Source organism: Haplochromis burtoni, unplaced genomic scaffold (genome assembly GCF_018398535.1).
Source record: "Haplochromis burtoni strain Fernald_Lab_line unplaced genomic scaffold, NCSU_Asbu1 Contig_142, whole genome shotgun sequence".
Taxonomy (NCBI): domain Eukaryota; kingdom Metazoa; phylum Chordata; class Actinopteri; order Cichliformes; family Cichlidae; genus Haplochromis; species Haplochromis burtoni.
Window position 1 is genome coordinate 1534432 of NW_024582503.1, and position 27626 is coordinate 1562057.

The following is a 27626-nucleotide window of genomic DNA, read 5'->3' on the forward strand; positions in this document are numbered from 1 at the left end:
GATCAATAGACGTCCTACTTTGATAACTAGCAGTATCTCTTGTTTATCCTGTTACCAATCAATAAATCCTTAAATGCTAAGTATAACAGTGTTTTGGCATCTTCAAAGGATTTTATGTGATTTGGCTTTTCCTGAGAGGGTCTGATTAACCCGTCATTCAACTGGAAAAGTGCGATCTGAAGCGCTTAAATGAAGAAGGCTTCTCGCTAACAACGCTAGAAGGAGGCGGGGAGGCAGTGTTACCACACATTACAGAGAAAACAGATCAGTCATTTCTCCGAGTCCTTTCTACTTGTTACAAATGTGTCACATTAACAAACACCCTCCAGCTGCACGCAGCATGTACCTGTGAAGTTTATTTCTTCTCTCTTTAGGTACTGGCCACTGCCTGCAAGCTTAAACGTCTGGCCCTTGATCAGACCCTGGACCAGGAGCTTCCGAAAAGGTTCCCTGTAACACATAAAGAGTGTTTCACTTACAAACACTCTCAAAATTCAAATGCACACTAAATAAAAACAAAAACAAACATACACATAAACTACAGTGTACCCCACCTGTGAGCCACAAGACCCTGATCCTTGCAGAAATGACAGAGGAAGCGAGCATAGTACAAGTGCATAACAGCGTGTTCCTTCCCTCCGATGTACACGTCCACAGGAAGCCAGTGGTCTGCCAAGTGGCGCTCAAAAGGCCTGAAGACGGAGAGGACATTTAAAGAGGTGCTCACTTCATTTATTAGCCTAAAGTAGTATCAAGAGCAATGCTAAACTGAAAAGGAACAATAAGAAGGGTGAAGAAGTGCCAGTGAGGAAGGGGACAGGATTTCTGAAGACCTTGAATGATCTCTTCCTTCCTAAAATGAGGTCTGTTGAGTTTCATATAGGAGCTTTTTTGGGCTCTCACAGAAGCTATAAATGATTGTGCAAACATCATCATCTGTCCACACAAACCAATGTTGTGGAAGAAGTCTTTTCAGTAAACCCAGAGGCTGCTGGTTTGCTCTATCACGATGTAACTTTTATCTTTTGCTCACTTAACGCCATAATACTGCACGGTAATCATTTATTTTACCTTTTTTTAATTTTAATTGATTCAGTTTATGTTTTCTCGTTCATGTCTTTGTCATTTTGTTATCTGCACTTGAAGCACTTTGATGTTTAAAATCAATGCCAAAAATGAATGAATTAGCAACTCAAAGCTGCAAAATGCCCAATTATAATCCCAGTAAGCATTTTTTCAGATGAGACTAGTTTGTAGTTACGTGCTTTGGTAGACATGCACGCCGTCTTCCTCCAGGGGGCAGGCTTAATCTGACACACGAGAATCCAGAGAGGAAAAGAAGCATCGTGAAGCCTCTTCAGTTTCTTCAGACTCAGAAAAAAGTACCAAAGTAATGCCTGCTTACATTTTGGCTGCCATCACTGGTTAATAGTGAAACTATGACTATTGCTTTCAGATCTTGGCAGGACAGCCACGTGTAGTCAGCCTGGCTGTCATGATGGAGTATCAGTAATGACGCTTTTTAGGGAAGACTTACATCATTACTCTCCTTCACACGTCTCTGCCTCCAACCCTCCCTCTGTGCCTGATAGCACCTCCAGATAATTGAACCGGGGTGGAGGGGAGTTATAAACTCACAAAGCTGAAAATAATTCGGACTCACTTCTGGCAAGAGGCCAAGGAAGTCTAATACATAACACCCTGTTCCCATTTCCTTCATCGCACTTGCTACTTTAAAACATCACTTGCTTCCCATTTTCGCTCCCAACCCCCCACCCCGCGTGTATACGGCTCAGCAATCCAACTGAAATGCACAAATGGTGTAATTGCTTTTTCTGTTGTGCCGTAATCTGTCCGGCAAAGAAAAGTGATGGAGAGAGCAGTCCCCCTCCCTTTTTAAAGCAGCTTTACGGCTAGGTCAGGGCACTGGGAAATTAATCTCTTTTGTTAAGCTCAGGGTATCACCGCCACCCCAGCAGGTGACGGCCATTGCTCCATAATCTCTATCAGCAAAGAGTGCAACTTTCAGGGAAGTGCGTATGCATATCTGCGTGTACACAACCCAATACAAGTGTTTCAAGCAGGCAAGTGGGAGAGAGAGTGGGTGATCTAACAATGAGCATAATCATAGTTTGAGTATAACTTTCACCAATAGCACTTATAGAGTTTGTATTTACACAGCGATTACACAGCGACCTTTCTTCATATCTAAATAGACAGACATGCTTCTTCTCCTACTGCTGGAGAACCTTTTGCAACTTCCTCTTTTCTCGTTTTCTTTTAAACAAATACGATTGTAATAAAAGGTGAGAAAGAAGGTAAGAAAAAAAGATGCAAGAAAGAAAAGTAAATAAGTCTACATTTGTTGGCCTCATTGAGCCAGAGATGGATGAACAGGAACATATTAAAGCTTCAAGAGGAGGCTGTTTATACCTGTATGCATTGTGAGGGTCTGTGTATCTAAAATAATACCAGGCCGAGTCCACAAATGTGTCCATGGTGTCAGTTTCCCTTCTCGCTGGGCCCTTGCATCTGACAGGAGAGACAAAGAGAGAGTTGGCAAAGGAAGGACTGGGAAAAAAAAACAACAACAAAAAAAAACAGGCTGATAAATTAGAAAGTGAACAAATGAATGATGTCTGTTTGTATGCTCAGAGAAAATGGCTCATTATGTGATTAACGTGGGTGTGCGCGCGCATGTGTGTGTGTGTGTAACGCTGCCTGCATCTGGCTGTGGGGGTCATGTCCCCGTGGAGAAGCACAGCTGAAGCCAGCCTGGCACCAGAGCTCTGTTCTTGTGCCCTGACTAACAGGCTGTGCTAACAGGAAAAGAACTGGCAGGACGCACACACGATCATGTGTTTGTGTTGGAAATGCCACCTTGTGCCCCTCTCTATCCAAGCCAAACAGCACTTGGGTATGTGATGCGAATCTGCCAGCAACACTTTCACAGTGCAGGAGAGGACATCGGCAAAGAGGGGGAAGGAGGCGGGGCTTTTGGAGAGTACTTCTGCTTCAGTTTAAAAGCATTTAATGGAACGGTGAAAGCATCTGCCTTTTACTTATAATGAGTCTCAAAAGATTTAAAATCAGTGTCCCAGAAAGACAAACAGAGAAACAGCTCTGAGCTTTGCTACAGTGTGTGCAGCGGAGCTGGTGTCGTCTCCTGGACCTCGTGGGATGCCTCCGTTTCATCTTAAACTCCGTCTACTGCTCGACGCTTTCTGATTCATCTCACAGTCACATTTTTTTAGTCAGACACGCGCACGTAGAGAGGCAAAAACTCCTCGACCACCTACCATACCAGTCTATAATAAGGCTGTGATGATGAGGTAAGAGCTGGAGGTTGCCTAGCAACAAGGCTAAGGTGTAGCACAGTTAATATTTGGAAGTCAGGTGTTATTTCATATGATGAAAACCCAGCAGTATAACAAAACCCAGTCTATCACAAAAGCGCTCAAATGGAAAGAGAAAATTAGTGTGCACAAAGAAAGAAAGAAAGAAAAAGGATGCTCCTCTCCTTCCTCAAACAGGCCAGTATGGACCAATCAGGAGTCAGATTGTGGCTATTTGACGGACAGCTGGTCCCAGACTACTGAGGATGAGATTTGATGACACAAAGGTGCTCTGTCCAGAGGTGGGCCTTCTCTAAGCCATGAAAGGAGCCCAACAACAAAAGTTGGTAGCTAAAACAAACCTGTGCTGGAGAGAGTGTGTAAAATGTGCGTGTGTGTTTGGAGGGTGAGCCAGAAAAAGCCAAAAGGCTCTCAAACAGATGCAGCTAAAGGAGGCAGCTGTCCACTCGAAAGCTCTCTACTACAGCAACGTGGCCCCAATCTGCTGTGTGTCCACCTGCTTAAATGTTGGTGTTGTGCTAACTAAGCAGTCTCGCCTTTTACCTGCAAACCCACACCTGCACGCACACCTTCTTAAACCAGACTAAATCAAAGCTCAGGGTTCAGTTGGCAGACCAATTTACAGAACTGCAGAGGTTATGAGACAAAGATGAGCACGCAGGAAATGACTTCGTCAAGGACAGACAAAACTGCATTCCTGCCACCCATCTCTCATCGCCCTGCCCGTCTGTGTTCCTCGGAAACTTTAATTGGACATGGTCGACAAGTGACGAGAACAAATTTCAACAGACACTTAACAACGGAGGGGAGATGGGAAGAGAGGAGATAACGGCGTCTTTGCGATTATAGCCATCAATCACTGCTGATGGGGGGGAATTATAGTAGCTTTGTGGAAGTGAGTGAACACAATCTGATGACTTGTGCCATCTGCGACTGAGTGGGCCTTGGTTTTAATCAACATGGTGCCATGGCGGTGATTAGTCTTATTCAGAGAGGAATTCCCATGTCAGCAAGGCGCTCTGGAGACGCCAGTTGAGCAGTCATTCTGCATTCAGCACATTCACTGATGAGCTGCTGAGATGTGTGTGTGTGTGTGAATGATTAGGCACTGTGCATAAAAGGTAAATGCATGTATGTCCGTGCTTATAGGGCATTCGTGTGCATCTCTCGAGACACAGCTGGCTTATATAACACCCATCATCATCATCATCATCATCTCATGCTGCTCGTGTCAGAGATGCCACTGATTACATAACCCCGAATGAACAAAAGTATTAATCATGCAATTTACAGGCTTGCACTCAATGCAAAGTGTTCCTGTAAAGCTGTCAGTCCTCTCAGGCCCGATTGACAGCGATCTCATTTTGTCAGTGTTGTTCTCCTGAGGAAACACAGGAAGGAAAGGCGGCCACAAACGCCATAACAGGCATGATCATTTCCCCAAAACGCTTATGCTGTGCTAGAAAAGGAATAACACCGTGTATCTCATATACAGTATGACATAGACGGACGTGTGGCTGTGCTGATGCTAATACTAACAGTGCTTCAGGAGATGGTGTTGATCCAGTGATACTTGTGCAAATGAGATCTATGAGATACAGAACTGAACAAAAGGCTTGATTGGAGTGAACATATTCAGGAGTTCCCACACTAATCGGACCGGATTTTTCAAATTGTAGAAAAGAACCAGAGCGGTGACCTCCGAGGCAGTTCCTCGAACGGTCACCAGAGACTTCTATTTTAAACGATTCAACATTATAGCAGACGTAAACATGTTTAATCCTGATGCAAGAATACGATTTTGCTCTGTTGCTATTTTTCCTGTTTGTGGGGCCTTGTTCCAGTTAATCTAATACAAAAAAGACCTCTCAGCCATTCTTTGTGGAGTTTGCGCCTTTTGAAGAATTTTATTTGCAGCTATGCAATAAATAATATGGCTCACTCAATGGTAGCCAACAAACTCTTTGGACTCTTGTAAGCAAATGTTAAGGTGCATAAATGACAAAAGCTGCTATAAACAGCTTCCCAAGCTGCATTTTCTGGCTGCAGTGACACTGACACTTTATGGATTATATGTTTGTTCTTAGATAATAAACTGCAGCTGACCAGTATAACAAGTACAGGCTATAGTAGTAATTATATGCACTCATTAAAACTGTTATTGTGTGGTCTATAAAAGCATAACAGAGGGTTCAGCACCTCCTAGCTGCTACTCTTTCCTGTGCATTTTCTACATTAATTTGAATATTAGGAAGGAATGTAAGGCCCTGTGAGCATCACTGCGTGTTATAGACAATTTACAAATACTAATTCTCCATTTTTAAGGATTTAAGAAAGATGTCACATCCTGTACCTTCTCCTTCCCTCCTTCTTATACACTGCTTATCTATTTGTTTGTAATGGCACGAAAGGTTAATGAGACACATGAAGTGGGATAAATGAAGTCTACAGTCCTGCTGTGCGTTATACAGGGCTGATAATACTCAGCGTTCTCACCTGGGACATTTGCAGTTGACCCAGTCATGTGCCGCTTCTAGAGGCGACGCCCCTTTTCCTGTAATCGATGGCAGCTTTGGCAGAGTAACTGGTAACTCCTCCTCAGGGACTGCGACCGGACCGCATGACCCACAGTGCACCACAGGGATGGGTGTGCCCCAGTATCGCTGTCTGGATATCAACCAATCTCTGAGCTTGGAGCTGGTTAGGTAGCCTCCAACCTTCTGTTCTTTGGCCTTCTGGGTAATAGAGTTAAAGGCTTGCTCTCTGGTAAGGCCTGAGAACTATGCAACAGATAAAAGAAGAGGGACAAAAGAATGAAAATAGTGTTGTTTGCTTTTTATTAAAGAATGATTAGTATTAGTGCTGACCTCCTCAGAGTTGATGAGGGTTTGTGTCCCATCTTCACGAGTTTTCAGCACTGATGCCCAACTCAGATTCAGAGCTCTAGCTACAGACAGATGCTCTTCATTACAGTCCGGGACACCTGTAACATACATGTGCAGCATGAACATGTCAAGAAGGTAAAAACCACTCAACAGACATAAGATGCTGCTTATTTCAATCCTTTTTACTTGTTCATAACGCACCAACCACCGTATCCAGATAGTCATCAAAAGTCTCCTTGTGTGAGATGACCAGGGGAATCTCACGGCCGGTGAACAGGTTGTGAGCGGTGATGTCTGTCAGGGAGTCTGAAGAGCAAAGGGCAGGAGGGGAATGAGAGGCAGCGCTGCTTCCCCTGGCAGCTCATTATCAACAACTGTTCACCACTGAGACTAGTTCAAGGGGAACCCAATTAACAAACAGTCCACTGCAGCTTCTACAACCAAACCTCGACTGTGTTCGAAATTAAATATTTACATTAGCGCAAGGTATCCAACATGCATCCACTCCAGGATATGGAACACATAAAGACAAGTACAATACAAAACTTTAATGAAGTGTATAAAAAATATAGTTCGCACTTCTTCAAAGAAAAGCTAGTAATCATACAAGAACATATTAAAGTGTGTAAACTCCAGTTTGAAAACAGCCTGAGCACAAGCTGGTTGCGAGTGTGGAGAGATGCCAACCTCTGCCTGGCTGAAAGGCTTCCTGCAGAGCGGAGCGCACTGAGCTACTGCCGTGCAGCAGTCTGTGGGAGGGCAGGATGGCCAGGTAAGCAGCTCCGTACACCGTCTCCGGGGAGGAGCTGTAGGCTGACAGGGTCTCTCCTGTTTCATTCCCATTCACCTGGAAAATAAGAGAGGAGGCATGTGGGAAACTGTCACATCCACAGCGGCACAGAGGTCGAATAAACAGCGAGGACCTGCTGGCTTTCTATTCCATATTTCTGTAAGATGGCAAATAAAACTAGAACAAAGCAACGGTTAGCATTTTTATGATTTTTATAACATAACAATTTTTATAACATATACACACATATATATACACAAATTTTGAATCACAGCTTATAAAACTTGACCACAGTGACTCAGACATATAAAACACCTTCAGGGCTTACTGGGCTCTTTTAGCTACAATAAACATCCTGAGATCACTTTTAGATGGCGCACAGTTATTTAAGGATATTCTAATTAACAATTAGGACCCATCATGCTAAAATCATACTGATAGGAGATAATTGCAATTAACAGCAGCATTTTACAAACTCTAGTTTTTACTTTAATTTTACATTCCTTCATAACAACCCTTTTCAATTATTATCCAACCCTCTTTCCTCTATAAATATAAAAATACTACAAAATATCACAATTAGAACCGACTTGAGTGATTTTTATTTTTAAGGAAAACTGCTTTAATAATGGCAGTAATTGGGTTCTCAGTTGGCTTTTTGATGTCTCTCAGTTTGAGACAACAGGCTTGTGAAGAAGTCTAAATACGACTTTCAGCAGCAAGTAATCTGCGACATCATCTGTTTGGGTAAATTGCTACTTGTAGCAGATGCAGTGAAAGCAAATAATAAGTGTGGATTTCTATGTTTTGGTACATGATTTTAATAGAAACAGATAAAAAGAGAGCTGTCAAAGAAACTCAAAGCAAGCAATCAGTGCTCGGGGTGAAAGAGATGAAAAACAGAAGCACAGAAGAGGGAGCACTTTCTGGGAAAGTGCTGAGAGACTGAAAGAAAACAAGAAAAGTGAAGAGGAGAGAGAAAGGAGTCGAGATCCACCTTCAGTTTGAAGTCGAAGTAGCATCCCGTGCACTCTCCAATCCAGTTTGCCTGCATGGCTTTGACCCCGTACCACTCTGGAAGGTCCTGCAGGGCGTCCAGGAGGGGCTGAAAGAGATAAAGCCACAAGTTTACTACTTTGTACAAGTTTGGAAGGAGCTAATTTTCCACTTCGCTGTGGAAAAGAGATATTCCTATTAGTATGTGGCTGTCTAGGATAATGCAATTGACTCCAATTCCGTGTGGCCTCTTTCAAAGCGCAGCCAATTTATTTTGACAAAGCAGCAGAGCCGACCAGGTCACATTATGCAGACAAAAAGGGATTCTCAAAAATTGTGACCTCTGCTCGCCCTCTTTCCTGGATATCGCAAAGCAATCGCCTATATAGTGTGCACACTACCTCACACACCCACACTTCACATACACACCCATAAGCCCATCCCCCCCCCACACACACACACACCCAGACACACAACAACATTTATACTGCATGATTAAAGGAAGCTATGCATATCAACGAGGCTCAAGCCAAAAAGCCACAGCTGGTCTGAGGCCAGAGATGTTATAATTCTCAATTTCCTTTTCAGTCTGTCAGCATCTATTACCCACAAACCACCCCTCCACCCCATCGTGGTGCAGTTCAGCATGCAGTACCTCATCACAGAGTTATCAATACAAACATAAACACTGGCCATAGTCATCGCTAGCATGAGTGCAGCTCGTCAGTTATGGATTCCCTTCAGAGCGAGAGGGGAAAAAAAGGGGCATAAATCCTGAAGAACGTGTGTCAGCGTGACTGAGAGGCTGCTGGAAGGAGACACAGCAAAACAAAGATGACGAAAAAAAAGCTACGAGTGAGAATCGGGCACGGCTTTAAAGTGAAAGGCAGTGAGTGTTTTTCTCACAAAAGCCAGAAAAAACATTAACAGCAAGGACATGAGTCCCTGGCAACAAAGAAAAGCTCGAGCATGAAATAAGAGTAACCAAGGACTGTGTGTGCATGTGTGAGTGAGACATGTCAAGTACACTTCTGGGAAATATATTAACACAGTGAGGAAACACACAAACAGCTGCACTTTGGAAGTGGGTTCAGTTGTCGGGTGTTAATTTACTTGGAGGAAATCAAACATTTCTGGAAGCTATTTGAACAATACTGCATGTGAGCGGCGCACTGAGCTCTCGCTTTTTGTGAATCATTTAGATGTCAGTCGTGGTGTAATAGGCAGGCAGCATTTGTCTGAGTGCAACAAGTGTGATTATGCATGAAATTGAAAACTCCTGCTCCTGCCATGTGATCATTTAGCATCCTGCACGCTCCACATGGGAAGAAAAAAAAAGGATCCATCTTAGTAATAATACACAGTCGTTGCACAATGTGGAATAACTTGACAGCTAAACTGAATAAATATTGCCTGAAGTTAATGTTGTCTAACAGACTCGAACACGTTTAGAGGCGAGCGGACAGAAATAAAAAAAAAAGAAAAGGAAATCACAGTCCAATTACATCGCTTTTTATTTGTCACGCTCTGGTTTGACACGGTCCGCCTTTCCCTCCATCTGTCTCTCTCACTTCTCTCCCTTAACACCTTCCTCTTCCTTCCTTCCCACTTCTCTGCTCTTCAGAGAAAATTAGAAATGCAGGAACACATTGTCACAGTAGGCTGCTTCCACCTCCGCTCAAACCTCTGACACGGACACGCACGGGCGACTTCGGCGCCGCGGCTGAACCTGAGCGACAGCCGACTGCGGACGAAATTATTTTTTTAATCAAAGTGACAAAGCAGCGAATAAAACCCTCAAACGGACGCGCTGGTGCTCTCGCAAGTTTGGGGTTTGTTTTATTGGAAATTACATGTGTTTTGCATCATTTCCAATGTTTTTCTTTTTTACATTTATTTCACACCTCCCAGGCACTGGTTTCAATGTTATCTCAGTATGAAATGAAACCCCACTCACAAAAACTTGCTTATGCTTTCTTTTATATTGTGATGGAAACAAGAAGAGCTGAAATAATCAGGCAGTGACTGAACCCATAATTTGAATGCAGAGATGTCAAACTTTGCTAGGCAAATGTGAGGATTTACTGCTTTGATGTTCTGTATCTCTGACTATGTTTAAAGTTTTGGATGGCTTTGAAGCTGAATTATTTTGTTGGTATTGCAATTTTTGGGGGATTTTCTGCACATTTAGACACCAAAAAAGATGCCCCACAAAATTAAGATCGACTAACATTAACTAAACATGAATGTAATCCCTCATTGCAGCTCTAGAAACAAAAAAAAATGTTATTAGAAACATTTCTACCCAATTTTTCTCAACTCAGCAAACAAACTAAGATATATTCAACTTTAAAGTGCTCAAGCACTGAGCACATAAAGCCAAACTTTTCTCTTTTATAGGTACCTGCCTGTACAGTGTATTTCTATGTGCAAGCACATGCACACACATGCATGAGTTCCATGAAAAATGTATGAACTTTCTTTCTGAGGCTGATTCATGTAAGTCCAAAACGGCTAATTTCACCGTGCACCAGCCCTGTTCACCCCTCTGCTTAAAGGTGGAGGCTTCTCATCAGCCAGCCAGGCCACCTGGTGGTATTACTGAGGCTTCTGGTCTCTTTTTCCTTGAAGTAGAGATGCCAGGCTATAAATGACGGTCTCCAGGGGTCTGATTGCAGAACCAGAGAAGCAGGACTGCAGCTGCTGTTACTGAAGTGTCAGCCATGATTGTTATCAGAGGGCTCCGCAGCTCATTTTTGCCCACATGAAGTTTCTGGTCAGCCATTCAGATGCTGCTTGTCACACACATACGGAGCTCTTGTTCTCTAGCACTGCCTCTCACACACACGCGCTACAGTCATACCTTGGCATAGTTTGTAGTCTTGATGAACCATTGTGTGAGTAGCTTCTGCTCCACCAGAGCTCCAGACCTCCAGGAGTGCCCATTTTCATCCACCTGTTCATCAGCCAGCACCGTCTGATCAACAGGGTCCCAGTTCACCACAGCCTTGGATAACACACACGCACGCACACAGCACACAACCAAACGGCACACATGAGCTCACAAATTGAAAAGCACAGCTTAAGAAGTAGCTCATATTTAAAAGCATATTTTAAGGCCACTGCATTTTATTACACAAAATGAAAAAGGTTTTTTCCAGCCTGTCTACCATTTAATCCAGTCAAAGAGAAAACTCTGAGCTGCTTCAATCATTACTGTACCAGTCAGGGATCTGAAACCTGCGCAAGTCATATTATTCATTTAAAAGAAATCCAGGATAAACCAGAGCGCAAATACGATTAATACCTCTTTTTGGTATGCCAGTCCCGCTTCAAAGAGCTTGATAAATATATACTGCGTCCACCTGTAGTAGTCTGGGAGGCAAGTGGTCACTTCCTGTCAGGAAAGTGAGAATCAGACTCAAAAGGGAGCAAAATGGGCCTGAAAGCTGCCAAAACTCTCTGTCTGATGCTCAGCTCATCATCACGTGCTGCTTACCCGGTCCCAGTTGAAGCAAAGCCCGAGAGTGTCCAGCTGCTCCCGCATAGACTGTATGTTACTGAAGCGAGAGGAACGGCGCTAGAGTTAGGATATAGTGCACTCATGGGCCACTTTGTTAGGTACACCTTTTCAGCTGCTCAACACAAATATTTAATCAGCTAAACTGATCAGCAACAGCAACAGAGGACTGCATCCAGTGCCACTCTGTCAGCTGTGAACAGGGAACTGAGGTTACAGATGGCATATGCTCACCATAGTCTGTCTCCATGGTCTGTTAAGTCCTAATTTCTGCTGCTTTAGATGGTAGGGTCAGCATTTGGTACAAACAACATGAAAGCATGGATCTGTTCTGCCTTCCAACAAAGCTTCAGGTTTCTGGTGGTGTAATGCTGTGGAAGAGTTTTTTCTTTGGGCATACTTTAGGACCTTTAATATCAGTCGAGCATCATTTATGACAACAGTGCACCCATCGTCTAATAGCTTCTTCTAGCAGGATATCAGGCCATATCACAAAACCTCCACCACCACAAACTGGTTTCTTGAACAATCTGACTGATGAAACCGAAACAATTGTGTTCAAAGAGGAAGCTGGAAAAAGGCAAATGTTTCCAAAGTGTTTCTGTGAGCACTGTTTAAAAAAAACACATAATAATAAAAAGCGATGCTCTGGCTGAAATAACGGAGGTTCTGAATATCTTTTGGACAAAAAATTGGTATGAAAAAAAGACTTAAAGGAAAAAGAAGAAACCGGAGCATGTAATCTGTCAGCTCGAGATGAGAAACTCACTGCATCGGTGGGATGTCTGAGTGATGACATCCAGCAACAACACAAGTCATTTTAAATTAAAGATAAGAAATATAAAAATACAAAATATGTTTGAATTAAATGGTTAAAGGTATAACTTTCCATTTAGTATTTTGTTTACTTAAATGCAATTTTAGAATTTAATTGTAATTCAGAGCATTTTATGGCTTATTGTGTTTTTGACAACTATAAATGATGACTAAATGGCAATGCCAGTATTCGTTTTAAAGAACTGTTTGAATTCCCTTAGACAGCCATTCATTTGTTTGCAGGCACGGTCTACATTTGTAAGTCAAGACAGGGTCTAACCTAGCACCACAAAAGTGGGCCAATTCCAGTTAGTATATAAAAACAACAAACACTGAGATGTAATAGTTAAAATACCTTTTAGTCCAGTCTTCTGGGTCAAGCCCCCTCTCTATGGCTGCATTCTCAGCTGGAAGTCCAAAGGCATCCCAGCCCATTGGATTTAAGACCTGCAGACACAGTCGGGGAACTCGTTATTTTCATTAGCTTTCTGGAAAAATGTGAAAGCCATTCGATATTCCTTTTTTATGACTTTTTATAGAGTAGGAGCTGAATTAACCAAAAAATGGCTTCTCTGAAACGATATGAAATCTGTCTAAATATTGGTCAAAAGTGTCACTGAAGGCTTCAGACTTAACATCACACTTAGACCAAGAGGAGAAAGTTTCCCAGGTGAAAGGAGGAAAATGAAAATAGCCCTGTGGTGTCAACGTGCATCATTCACATAATTAACTGACAGCACCTCTGATCAGCATGCTGTTCACATTACAGCAGGATTTATGCAATCAGTAACTATTAAACCAAAAAAACAAGTCAGTCTAGGAGGGAACGAGGGTCCTCTGCACGCATCAACTTTATGGTGATGTGTAAATCCCTGCTGGGAGCTTACACATCGGGATGAAAGCACACAGACTAAGAGCCGATGTTTTACTAAAATGTAAAAGAAACTGGTTTAACCTTAGAAAGAAGGGTCAGCATGCTTACATTATTACCCTGAACTTGTTGTAAATATACTGTCACTTTCTATACACATCCTCTCTGAACGCACGGCTCCCCCAGGCAAACACTCGAGGCGACATCTTTTTGGGTCCTCGATGGTGTTTTTCTGCTTACTGGGCGAGACGAAATGAGAGCACAGGAGTGGAAGGCGTGAGTAAAGTAGAGGAGAGGCAGAGCGACGAGGACTCGAGAGCTGGAGAGCATCGCTGAACGGACCCTAACTGGTCTGATGTTTCAGACGAATTGGTATCCTTGGTAACTGCAGGGGCCTCATTTGTAAAGCCGAGTGCTGGATGGTATCAGGCTAAGAGAGCTCAGGAGGAATACAGCCACACTGTGAGTAAAGCAGCCACGATGTGAACTGCAAGCGGAAAAATGTTAGGACAGATGTGCTACTACACGCTTGATCCAGCGTAAATACTTCACTGGTAATAGCTCCACTTATCCTTGTGACCACAGAAAGTGTGAAGCTACCCCGACTTTTTGAGAATCTGTGGCCGTGAAATCAGCACATTGACAAGAGATTGTGGTAGATGGACAAGAGAGTCACTGAAGTCACTGTAAAGCAAAGTCAGAGCCAATCAGGGCAGGGCACCATGGGATGAAAGCAGAAGAGAAGAGCTGGGAGACTGATGTTGTTGATATGATGCTACATGCAAGTGTCCACCCACACAGCTCCAGACAAACTCCACTCCATCTGACACTTTGAAATGCAACTTGATAAACGTTTCCTCGTTACACTAGCCCATTCAAAGGTTAACTACTCCTTTACCAACCCTTACACATCAGTGTATGTGTAGAGGCAGACCAGCCCTATTAGTCTTTTTAAATAGCTTATTTTTGGGTAGTTCAGCCTTTATATTGGACAGGACAGCAGGGCAGAAGAAAAGGTGGTGCAGGAGGATCGTCACACAGGAAATGACCCGGGTTCCTGCAGTAACCTTTTGGTACATCTGTTGCATGCTCAACACAGTGAGCTATACTGGCGCCCGTCTTTAGCATTTTTATTCCTTTTCATGCTCTAAATGTGGTGAAAATGTACCAATACACACGTGTGTTTGATAAATTTGAACCTACCACCAGCTAATATTTATAAGCATGAAACGAAAAAGCCTGAAAAGCCTGAAGATTTGCTCTGACAGCTAAATAATAAAAAAAGCTGATATTGATGTCTGTGTACCATCATTGCCCATTAGATGCATCTCTGTCAAACTAAAAGCAATCCTACTTTTAAGCAAACTAATAGTTTTGTTACCGTCTTGAAACTAAATTAAGTCTAGCTTATGTCAGGAAATGATTTGTGATAATCAGCAGCGTCATCATTCCATATCCATCAGTCTCAATGAGTCTCTCTGTCAATAAGCACAACTCCACAGGACTCAACTCCACAGGCTGCCAGCCGGTCGTATTCTGGTTATATTCCAATAGAACATGAAGGTTACTGAGTGCAAATGTAATAGTTAACAGTGAATTTTTGTAAACCAAAAAACCCACCAGAAAGTAACGTTTTTTTGAACAAAAGAGAGAAGAAAACACTTGGTGATCACGTAGACTCAGGGTCTCGTCTCAGCCGAAATTGTCTGCTCTGAAAAATCAACTTTCCTTTTGTTGAATTCTGTGTGAAGAAGCTCAAGTGACGTGTGGCTGGATTTAAATGTCGGCAGGCCGCGATTTTGACACATGTGGTATAGACTGTAAAAATTATTATTTTTCCTAAGCAAGAAACAAGCGTTGTTGTTTTCACATATATGCTTACACCCAGCAGCAGTGCCCATGATATCTATCTAAACTGAAAACGGTACTCAGTCATGGTTTGAATAATTAGGACCATTTGTCACGCTTATTATGTTTTGCATCAAACTCATTTTAATATCTACGGAAGAGGGTTAGGGTCACCGAGGGGGGGGGGAAGAAAAAAAAAAGGTGGGCACATCTTTTTTTTCCCCTTTTCCAATATTCTGACTTTTTCCCTCAGAATTCTGACTTTAGTCTCAAAATTCTAAATTTTTGCTTAGAGATCTGAGATTTTAATTCTGACTTTAATCTCAGAATTCTGACTTTTTTTCCCCTAGAATTCTCAGATTATATTCAGAATTCTGAGAAAGATTTTTTACTCAGAATTCTGACTATGATCTGAGAATTCTAAGATTAAAGTCAGAATTCTCAGAAAAAAAGTCAGAATTTTGAGATTAAAGTCAGAATTCTGACTTTAATCTCAGAATCTCCAACTTTTTCTCAGAATTCTGAGAAAAAAATAAGTGTTAAAAAAACCCCAAAAACAAGTGTAAAAAAACCACACTTGAAGTTTCAGGAACGACTTTAATTTTTCCAGTTTACTGTGATTATTAGCATGAGCTTTGTACTTACAATAAATGTTAAAAGTTCTTTTTTTGTTTTGATTACCTCATATTTTGATATTTATAAAGAACTAGGTTAGGTCTAGGTTAAAACTTTCTCTAATTTAGTATGTGACACATGAAGAACTCCCACATAACCGTTTAAAGGAGAGCGAGTACCTTTCTCAGTTAACTACTGAATAGGGTAGACTGAGTGCATACAGCAGAACAAGCTCAACTTTCTGACCGATGCCGAGAGAAACAAAGTAGTTATCAGTGATGTGACACCAGGTTTCTGTTCAGAGAGAAACCAGCCAGAGGAAGACGGGCAGGTGAAACAAAAATAACACTGCATCTCGTGTAAAGACGGCACCTGGACCAGAAAACACAGAGGAAGAGAGAAACTTGTCACACACCCACCTTTCTTCTTGGGTGGATAGATCATGTACAGACAAAGTCTAACCAAAGAACTGAGCAGGAGGTGTTTGTGTCACCGCAGGAGCACGGTCCATGTGACAGTCACTGCTCGCGGCTTCATCAGCGGCCGCCGTTTAGTGGAATCAAACAGAGTGCTGAATATCGATTGCAGCACTAGGAGCTGAAACAGAGTGGAGTCAATAACAGACTAGAGCGCTGGTAATCGAGAGTATGGATTTTACTCTATTTACACCTAATTTTAACCTTACAAGGAGACCTCATAGCGAGGATCCAAATTACCACAGCAGGTATTAAAAACCATAGAAACACCTTATAGGAAAAGCAAAACAGCTGCTTATGGGCCGACTTCATTCCTCACTTTATTGTAAGAAGGATTCAGTGTCAGCCAAGGTTATAGTTAACTAAAAGTAAACTAAAAACTAAAACTAGTCATGAAAGTTAACTACTATAATAAAAACCAGATCTCTGAAATAATTTTGTGCAGCAGAAATAAACGTAGTTTTGTCATGTGTTCATTTGGTCAAATCTGTTATCACAAACTATCCGAAGAGACTTTTGTGGACGTGTTTATTGAGGCTTCGGATGTCTACAAGACTCAGTCAGCTGCTTTCAAAATGTCCTGCTGTGCACTGATTTTCCTAAATCTTGCCACAAATACAGCAATACTGAAAAAAAAAAACTAAACTGAAATTAAACTCTTCAAACTTAGGATTGAAAGAAACTTGAAAGAAAGGCAGACGTCAAATGTGACATGATAGTTGAATGCAAACTATAATGTGATATTCAGAATCCCAGCAGGCAGTATATTTCAATATTAGCCTTAAAGATGAGTCATTTTACGAAAGTTTGACCTTATTTGACCTCGAAGAAGACGTCAGAGGTTCAAAGTACAGTGATATTTATAATGCCTATATATCATTCACTATATACTGTCTTTGCACACAACGGCAGTAAGAAAGACAGTTTTAAACAGCCCTATATAGGATTATTATCACTATGACCTTCAGCATAATCTATTGACCTTGAAGTAGAGGTCAGAGGTCAAACATGAGACAATATTTTAAATCTTTATACTTGTAAGAATCATAGCCTCTAATTTATTTCTAATTTTATTGAAAGTTTTTGTCAATTTTTGACCAATAAAGCATTAAGTTGGCCTTAAAGACCTTGGTGCATCTAATCCAAATGTTAATGGCTTGAAACCAAAAGCCCACTCTACACAGTTTGTTTTTTAAAATCAGAATCAATTCAAAACTTTTTGAGGCAGTAAGAGTAACACACGCACGCACGCACACACACACATACACAAACATTACAAAAAACATTACCTCCTCCTTGATGGGGTTAAGTGTAAAATGTTTTCTAATTTCTGTCATGGTAATTGCCCCAAAAACAGTTCACGAGACACTGATACAGGCTGACATTACAGCTGAATCAACACCTGTGAGAAGGTAGGATTCATTACTCTCATTTAGAGTAATAAACTGGCACCTGGGTGTGGCGTTGAAATGAGCATTTAAAAAGCAAAGGGATGTACACAATAGAAATCAAAGTACAACAAAGAACAATTTAATTACACGCTCTCACGGCGGTGTAAACGTCGGCCATCTAATTGAAAGAAACAGGCTCCCTGAGGTAGACTTAAGCTTCTAATCACACTCATATTAATGCTCAAGTCAAACTACTGCATAAGCATTACACGTGTATATAGATGGGAAGCTTCACAGTTCGGAGGAAGAGTAAACAGTGAGTCCAGCAGTGTAAACACAGCTGATATTAAAGAACTGTTGAGCAGAAATAAACAGAAAAAAAGTGGGTTACGGATTGGTGAGGGGAGCCTTTTGAAGTGGCTCCAGTTAGAAAGCAGCAATCATACTGTCAATGCAGCGTCATGTTTTGTATCAAAGACGAGTTCAATGAAGGACTGACTCACCATTTTTCCCAATATTACTAAACAACAGCCAAAACACATCCATTACATTTAACTCCTCACAATAACACCAAGTGTGTGTCTCAAACAGCACATTTGAGGGCGTCACGTCCTTTGTAAGTTTTTGTTTGTCACAGGGAGAGACGCGCGGTGAGGGGAAGATAGCGCACAATAAGCCGAACTGAGGCGTGCAGAACAGGCTCATTCCTACAGGGATGGACACCTGAATGTGCTATTGTCATGGGGTATTCTCAGTGTTTACCTGTTACCTGCTTCTCCTCCTGTATGTATTATTTGTGTGTGAATGGTCCTTTGTTGTAACAATGCTTCTAGGCACTAAATCCCACACCAGTACAAAGCTTGTGTATTTCTCCTTTAATGTTGCCACATTCGTAAGCATAATGCATTTGTGAGTTGCACCCATGAAAAACTTAAAAAGATCTTCTCTGCCAGTGCCAAACAGCTTATTCTGTTATTGACTCTTGTTTGGTGTCACTTATTGGATATTGGATGATCAGTGTTGGGGAGTAACGGAGTACATGTACCGCCGTTACGTATTTAAAATACAAAATATGAGTAACTGTATTCCGTTACAGTTACCGTTTAAAAAGGTGGTATTCAGAATACAGTTACTTTGTTGAAATAAATGGATTACACGGCAGTATTTTCCCGTTTCATATGTTAGGCTATGCTCTCTCTATTTTTAGTTTCCATGCCGGTGGAAACCCAAACAAAACACGCATTAAGAGGCTCTAATGTCTGCGTCTCAATCTCGTGGTCCATGTCACCTCTACTTGCGGCTCGCATAATGACGTGAAGAAATATTTTAAAAAATTATTCACAAAAATTATTTAATATGAAGACAATAGGAGAAGTGTTACAGGCATAACTGTAAACAATGTAGCCTCATGGGCAGTGTAGTCCGTGCTGCAGGTTGAATGGACTGACATACCCGTTATGTGTCTGTGAGCGAGGGAGGGAGAAAAAGGAGAGTGGAAAAGCACGAGCTGTCACCGAGCAAAAACGGGAGATGGAAGCATGTAAATATAATAATAACCACTGCAGCCAAAAAGAGCCCAGTTGTAAGTAAGCTATTAAGACTCGACTGTACACCGTGTTCGCGTTTTCCTCCGAAACAATAAGTTCTGCTGGAGCAGCCTTTCAACGCCTCTCTCTGTCTCTCACTAGCAAAGTTGACTCAGACAACAAAGTAAAGCTAGTCTTCAGCTACGAGCCCGACACGAACCCCGAAGTATTAGCCAGAGGTCCCTTTACGGTTTTACGCCTTTACGGTTCGGAGCTGCGAACCTGTTTTACAGGTGAGGAATAGTTTTCTATAGGAGACTGCTGCAAAAAGTGCAGCCTTGAGTAACGTAACGGAATACGTTACAAAATACATTTTGGGGCATGTATTCTGTAATCTGTAGTGGAATACATTTTAAAAGTAACCTTCCCAACACTGAAGATGATTGACGTACACATACAAAGGCACAGCACCCTGGCACCTCCTCCTCCTCATGGTGGTCACCAGCTTGGTCACACACTGGGGTAGGATGGCGTCTTATTCTTCAACTAACATTTGTCACAAGTCGGCCAGTTGTGTTGGTCACTCTGGCACGAACGGCACGCCCAAGCTGATCCCACAAGCGTTCGGTGGGGTTGAATTCAGGACTGGCTGTAGCACAGGAAGTAGGTTGGTGGTTATATCCTTGAGCAAGATACTAACCAAACTGCTCTCAGATGCATCCACTGGAGTGTGAATGTTAGACAGACCTCACAGAAATAGCGCTTTTCACCAAAGATAACGTTCCTCCACATCATCATCCGATCCGATAAACACCATCAATCAACAGTCAATAGCAGAATAAGCGGTTTGTCATTGGCAGAGAAGATCTGGAAGGTTTTTCATGAGCGCAACACACAAATGCATGAATTAGAAATAAACAGCCTTTAGATTTATTGCAAAGAGGCATTGAAACAACAAAGAAATAATAGTTTTGTAAGAAAGCAGTTTGAGAGTTTAAACTGAGCAGAAAAGCACTTTATAAGTACCAATCCATTTACATCAAACAGCAGTGTGTCCTGTAATATCACTTATGGAATTTCTGTCTTGGCCATAAAACCCTGTAATTTACTTACAGAGTCAGCAAACTTAAAGCTAAACAGCTCTCGGGACTCTGAAATATGGCACCGCTAAACAACTGCCGCTGTGAGAGCAGAGCATGTTCGGCTTCAATAGGGATGGTAGAAGGCAGAAACAAAACAAAATAAAATAATAAAATAAAAGCTGACATACCTGATGCCCTCTCATTTTTTGGAAATGACCAATGGTGTCACTGATGGTATACACTCGCACGTGGCCCATATGCAGTCGCCCTGATGGGTAAGGAAACATAGAGAGGACATAAAACTTCTTCTTGTGGGGACTCTGGAGGAAAAAAAAAGAAGAAGAAGAAGAGGCCGTTATAGAATCATGAGACATGAGACAAATGACCATAAAACTGACTTTTAATCCTGAAAGCACACAGCAGAAGAGCCTCTCCATTATCAGGCTGGCCTCTGAATGAATCCCATACAACAGAGACTCCATTAAACTGATGAGAACAGGAATAGCTGCTCATCACATAGCGATCGTGAGCGCCGACTGACTCGGGGTATATTACTGTATAAGGCTCTAACAGAGGCTGATTATAGTGTCCGAATTTAAATGGTGTCAGTGCAGACCGCTGGTGATTTACAGTCTCAATGCTGTTGCCACAGCAACGCAGTAAGTACCAGTTACACCCAGAAAGACGTGATTACAGGAAACGTGAGTCATGAATTTTTCAGTAAATTAATTAGGTCCAGAGTTCTGTGGTAAATGCACTTAATCACTGTGAGCCAGTCCCAGACTGCCACACTGTCAGGCCATTAGGATATATAATCATCCAGAGCTCCGAGTCTGAGATGAGCTGCGAGGGTCAGTGGCAATAATAGATGAGGGCATAATTTAGAAGCATGCACCTATTCGTCTAACTGTGCCTCAAATGTATACATGTGGATCTGTTTCAATACAGGATCAGAGGACAGAATTATTAGCTCAGGTGCTAATAAGTATTTCCCAATTGCTGTTAAACAAAACAAGGAATTTTTAACAGAGCTTTTCCAAACGTCAGAGTTTTACTTTGGATGCGTATTTTACTTTGCACACAGAAAAAAAAAAAAATTATGTCACAAAAGCTAATACTACCAGGGTCAAAATTATTAGCCCCACTGATGCTAATAATTATTTTAGCTGGATAACAGCCTGCAGTTGTTCGTTTCTCACACTCGTTTTCCAATCACAGCCCATTTTTCTCCAGATCTAACGGTCTTCTGGCAGGGACCCTGGGCTTCAGTTCACCCCACAGAGTTTCAGTTTTTCAGGATGTGTCCATGCTAGTCAGTAATGCTCACTTTGGCATTCTGAAGGCTGTTCTTCCAGGAGCTATGAATGTTTGGGTTGCTGTCATACTGGAACACAGCGATGACGCAGACCCAGTTTTGCGCTGACTGCTTGAGGTTTTATTTTAAATTCTTCATGATTCTTTCACCTTGGTGAGATTCAAACTCCCAGACACACTGGAGCATTCCCACAAAACAATACTCCCACCACCACTTTTCACTGGGGAGTTCTTTAGTTGTTTATCTCCCTCTTCTTTCTCCAAACATGAGCGGTATCTCTGATACAGAGCTCTAGTTTTGTCTCATATGGCCAAAGGACGCACTTGCAATATTTATAATCTTTCCTCAGGTTTTCTTTAGCATACTTTAGTCTGGACTGAAGGTGTCTCTTCTGCAGAAGTGGAGTTTTTCCATGGTCTGCAACCTCACAATCCATTCTTGTGCAGGTTTTTGATGATTTTCTTCTTTGAGAATATCATTCCTGCCTTGGTTAAGTCATCCACTTGTGTCTCTGCAGTCGTTCTGGGGTCTTCAGACACATCTCTCACTGGTTTTCTTTCCAGAGTCTTTGAAATCTTTCAGCTCCTACCTCTACCAGGCTTGTTCTGTATTGTGTGGATCCATTTGAATTTCTTGAACTCACTCGTGGGTTAAAAATGTTTTGCTCGGTTAAAGAGGGGAGCTAATTACCACTGTCCTCATTTATAGTACGCACTTGGCCCAAGGTAGACACAGCAGAGGTTTTGTGAAACTCAAATAAAATCAGCAGTTTTTTAAACACACACATCTGTGTTTTTCTTGCAAGGACAAACAAAACATTTGTTTGTGCTTATGATGTTTAGATTCTACAAAAGACGTCTACTGGTTGGTGCAACCTTGATTTGTGGAGTACAATTATGATTTCCAACTCATTCAACAGTAATGACCTCTATTTAGGCCATAGAACATCTGAAAGAAGTATTTTTGTTATGTCAAGTATTTACTGAGGATGACTCATGTTTCTCACTCGACATATCAGACATTCATTTCTACTAGCAGTTTACCTCAACACATTTTTACAGCAGCAGCATGTGGGGCAAATGAAATGCCAACCATCTGCTTGTTCCAGCTTCTTATCTAAATAAGGATTTATTGGATTATTATATTAGGATTATATAATAATTAGGATTATTATAGGATTTAGTGCATTTCCATCCATGCATGTTCCAGACTGCCTAACCAGGATTGTGGTGGGACAGGAGCCTATCCCAGTTGACACTGAGCAAGAGACAGACTGCCAGTCTATCTCAGGGCCAATTTACAAATCACCAATTAGATCAACATGCATACCTCTGAGCTGTGAGAGGAAGCTGGAGCACTTGCTGTGTCATATATAAACTGAGTTTTGGGGTTTTTTTTGTAACTGCTGGTTACCAAAAGCAAAACAATCATTCATTTAATCTTGAGCTTATTATTTGATACTTTGAAAGACCCTCTTACCTCCTCCACTGCATCCTTCCGCCACTGCGCCATAATTCGCGGGTGCCACCATCCTTCCACTTTGCGTCTGGTCTCTGTTCGATAGTCCTTCTCCCACACGCCCGTCTCACTGAACAGGGTGCGACTCCTGGGTGAAATTTGGTGCAGAAATGGACTCTGGAGGGCTCCGCTCCTTTGGGCTGCAAACAGGGGATACAGCGCCAGCCTTCGCACGGACACCCGCATGATTGCGTCTGATAAAACAGGAAAACAGCCAGTGGTGGAAATGTTGACATGCCAGTGAAATACTAAAGTTTCTATTTTTCAGTAGAGGTCAGCTTTAACCGAGCTTTCCCCTAACCTTTGGTAAATATATTAAATAGCTTATAAAACACACAACATGAATGCACACACATTAAAATATCTAACTGACAGAAAATGGAAACGGCAGTTTCCATCTTTACATAGAAATGACAATAAAAGGCTCGTGACTCCGCCCACATGAATCAAATACTTTATCTGATATAGATTTTGCTGCTCTCCCTTTCAAAGCTGCCTCTTCGTGCCCCTTCGGCCCTTTCCTACGCTTGGATCGCTTCCTGGAAGTTTCACTCTGACCGGCCAAACTTGTGCAACTGCAGTGTGTGCTGGATCTCCATCGATGTGACCAAATGGTGAGATGAAAGAAAATAGTCAGGTTTTTGTGGAGTGGAATAAGCTAAACTTATTTTTCAAACCCACTAGAGTCTGACATTATTATTCTAAAAGGCTACAGGGCAGATATGCCCTCCATGGTGTAATATTCAATAAGTAACTAAGTATATTTTATTTTATAGCACATTTAAACCCAAAGTGTTTTACAGGTTCCTTAAACACTGACATTACACGCAGTCACAATGTTTACGTGAAATAACCAAATCTTCCGGTCACAGTTCCAAATTCTTGACAGAGAAGGTGCGTCTTCAACTCAGATTTAAACATTTGAATTTGGGTCATTTGGGAGGTCACTGCAGAGTTTTGGTGCAGCAGCAGCAAAGACACGAGGTTCTTTTGAAATAAGCTTTGATGATCAGGAGTTACTAAGGAGCCCAAATTTGCAAGAACCTTTTCTTCACCTTATCACTGTGGGGTATTGTTTGAGGTAAAAAATGAATTTACGACTGTAAAATGACTGAAAAAATATGAAGCAAGTGAAGCGCTGTGAATATTTCCCAGAGGGACTGTAAGTGCATTAGAATAGCCCAGTTTAGATGTAACAAATGCATGCGTAACCCTTCCAGATTAGAAGGATTTAAAAATACTGACGGCAGCCGGTGGTACCCTCAGCCTTTTAGTAGACACATCTACGGTATGAATATCAAACTCCCACTTTGCCTTGTTCTCCTGTTATCACATTTGTAGTATTTTTTTTTTAAACTTAAACTTGACCTTAAGGTCAAGGTCACTGAGATTCAAACTTGTCCAAAATTTTTAGCATTTAGATACAACTATGTTACTAATATGAAGTGCCTGTATTGCTTCGTTCTCGAGTTATCTTATTCACAAACGTGGGTGTCCATGTTGCCCGCAGGATGACAACAATACCCCATCAGCCTTTTAGGGCTGAGGGGTTTAAAAAAAAGGTTTTCAGTCTGGAGATTGTTCTGATAGTTCTGCAGTAGGTATGAAAAGGGTTTCCCACATCAGTGCATATGACTTCAGATGACTTGAATCTACAGGAATGAGCAACATTACATTAAAGTCCACTTGTTGTGAACAGACTGAGTGACAGTTTCATCCACTGCGATTAATTTATGGCAGCTCTGATTTTTTTTTTTTTTATTTCTTTTTACCACTGCTGCTTCACAGCCTGTGTCCATCGCATCAACGTCACTCACACAACAGCACGACTGGTTTATTCAGCGCGATGTGATTACAGCTCTGCCTCTCTCTGAATCTAAGGTATCAAACCACCTGCCTGCTCGGATGAAAGAATGTCATTTGCAGTCAGATGACATGAAATGACACACCGATTTCTCGGCTTTAAATCGGCCCTGTACTTTTAGATTATTTCCACTTCATTATAGGAGGTTAAGTGCACCCAGCTGCCTCTGGACATCACCTGCATGGAAGTGGCAGCTTCACTCAATTTGTGTAATTACTGGTAGGTAAAAAGGACAAAATACTACATTAAAGAAAATGTCCAGAACAGGATTACTCTATAAAATAAATTTAAAAAGTTTACCACTCCCACTGCTAACAACTTGAAAGAAGAAAAACAGATTGATTGCAGGCTGTTTCAGAAAGGTTTCCATTCCTCCTTAATGATCAGAGAGCAGTTAAGCTAAACTTTCTGCTGGCTTAATGTCGGTCAGACAGTCAGCAGTATGTACGAAAACCCATTTAACCTTGATTTGATTTCACCCAGACACAGACTTGTATATACAGACAGTTTCCAAGGTAACCTGAGAGGCTCGTACAGTCAGCACAGTCTTGGCTGCGGAGGACTACTGCTGCTAACCTGACCTGTAAGGAGAATATTTTCACAGCAGTGACGCATCTGGATCTCAGAAAGAGAGACCTTTTAAGCATCAAAGCGGAGGCTGAGATGATCAGCACGCCCCGACATCAGACTGACATCAAGTCAGTCGGGAAAATATAAATTATGACTAAAGCTGAGGAGGGCTCAGAGGAAAAGGTTACTCTGTATTGTAGGATTGCTGATGTTATGAAAACTTGACAGTTAAACAAATCAACATGAGAGAGAAAGTTTCAGATGACCTGATTTTAGCAATAAAAACCACTGCTTTTTAAAAAAAAATTACATCCTAGATTATAAGGAGACAACTGACCAGGATGGACAAATCACTTGGAGAAAGCTGAGCTTTGTCAGCTGTCACTGGTTCTCCTCCACCCACCTGTTTGTGGGACTTTTTTGTCTTCAATATATTCTCTCGAGTATAAGCTAGCATCACAACAACCAACACTCCTCCCCTCAGGCTGAAGCTGGGAGAGACGAGCACTCAACGCCGTGCGCGTCTCTGACGGTGCGAGTGAGTGGGCTGAGGCGAAAGACTGAGATAATGTTTCTATGGTGACTGGCCTCATCCATTCGGGTGTCTCCTACAAAGAGTAAAACACTGCTTCATCTCAAGCTGATGTCCAAGTCTGTGTGCTGGACTCCAGTACTCAGCAAGGGGTGGGGTGGGGTGGGGGTGGCTGATTAATTCTTCAAATGAACAGTAACTGTGACAATTTAAAAATATATTTTTAAAGCAGAAAACTAGGATCTGGGGGAGAGCTGTGCAGTCAGTCATTATGAGAATCTTTTATAAATGCTCAGATAGGACAGGTGTTTCAATATGTCAGAAGTCAAATGCATCTGTTTCTGGTGCCAGAGCTCACATATATTAAGACAATGAGTAAAGGTGCACTTACTTACATTTGCTCAAGAAACGATAATGTTGCCAGTAATCAAATGTATTGGATACATTTATAAGAATATTCTCAAAACACCATCAAAACTGTGTTACCACAGCTTGTCTTTCTGACCACATGCTCCCAAATTTACAACTCCTAACAACTTTTGGCCTCAGTGGATAAAACGATCATATAAATGCAGACGTTAAATTCAGTTCAGCTTGTCTTACACTGTTAACAATGAGGTGTAATAAGCTATATGGCTTCTGACATGAGAGTTATACACGATTTTCCTGCATATTTGTAAGAAGCACCAAGCAAGCAAATCAAGTAAGAGCAAAAACATTTTGGATTTTAAAACCACAAATAGTCCACATCCCGTTACATCGATACAGCATGCGTCACGCCAATTATCGCGTGACTTTGTTACATGCACGTTATAGGGGTTTTGACATGGTTTCTTTTCCGTCTTTATGCTACAGCGGTATTGCGTGTTGTTATTTCTCGTGATAAACCTGACCTGCTGCTTTATCCGCATAGATAAGCGAATACTCCTCTCTTTAATGCGAATTAAACACAATGGAAACACCTTTTTACACCTGCTGTGTGCATGTTCGTGGAGTCTGTCAGCTGCACACACGCTGAAGGATGAAGGAAAGGAGGGAAAATGTCTTCTGTGAAGCTACTCACCGTTGTATTTCCTACTCCTTTATTTCCGCGCTGTGCTCGCAATAACAGAATACGCCAGTCCGTGTTAAAGAAAACATCCCAACCAGCCTTAAAAACCGTTGTAAACGACCTGTTTTCCTGGCTCACGATTGCACTGTAGGCGCCGCCATATTGGATTTAAATAACCTTTATTAACACAGTGCACAACGACAAAGACAGCCTTTAGCTACATTCCTGACGGATATTGCGATTAACGCCCTGGAATAACTATTTCTAGTACTGCTAGTAGTAGTACTAGTACTAACAGTCGCTATTTTCCAGAGGATAAAATGAAAATTGAGTAAACAAAGGTTGACAATTCCTGTTTTGTGACACATTTTTAAAAAAAATTCTTTCTAGAAAGGGGATTTTTGAAAATCTCACTTTAACGCTAGAACATACTGTCAATGGATGTTTAAAAAAAGTTTTACTATATTTATAGGAACAAAATATGTAATAAATAAATAAAAGGATGTAGTTGTCATTATCCAATCAGTTTTTGTATTGCACTGTAGCCTCTAGACAGATAAACATGTATTCAGCAACTGGCATGAATGAATCAGATAAATGGCCT

At 41.6% G+C, this 27626-nt stretch overlaps 1 protein-coding gene across 1 annotated transcript in view; it reads right to left on the bottom strand.

Annotated features, from left to right (window-relative positions):
* lars2 (leucyl-tRNA synthetase 2, mitochondrial) overlaps positions 1 to 27207 on the bottom strand; it is a 38599-nt gene extending 11392 nt beyond the window's left edge. The window contains exons 1-15 of the mRNA XM_014337665.2: positions 27035 to 27207; positions 22967 to 23199; positions 20361 to 20492; positions 12719 to 12810; positions 11527 to 11587; positions 11335 to 11424; positions 10891 to 11034; positions 8029 to 8136; positions 6929 to 7088; positions 6443 to 6547; positions 6224 to 6339; positions 5853 to 6136; positions 2434 to 2532; positions 555 to 692; positions 347 to 450 (exon numbers count right to left, since the gene is read on the bottom strand). Coding sequence (XP_014193151.1) covers positions 347 to 450; positions 555 to 692; positions 2434 to 2532; positions 5853 to 6136; positions 6224 to 6339; positions 6443 to 6547; positions 6929 to 7088; positions 8029 to 8136; positions 10891 to 11034; positions 11335 to 11424; positions 11527 to 11587; positions 12719 to 12810; positions 20361 to 20492; positions 22967 to 23191 — 1858 coding nt within the window. The 5' untranslated portion in view covers positions 23192 to 23199; positions 27035 to 27207. The remainder of the gene's footprint in view (positions 1 to 346; positions 451 to 554; positions 693 to 2433; positions 2533 to 5852; positions 6137 to 6223; positions 6340 to 6442; positions 6548 to 6928; positions 7089 to 8028; positions 8137 to 10890; positions 11035 to 11334; positions 11425 to 11526; positions 11588 to 12718; positions 12811 to 20360; positions 20493 to 22966; positions 23200 to 27034) is intronic.
* Between the last annotated feature and the right edge of the window lie 419 nt (positions 27208 to 27626).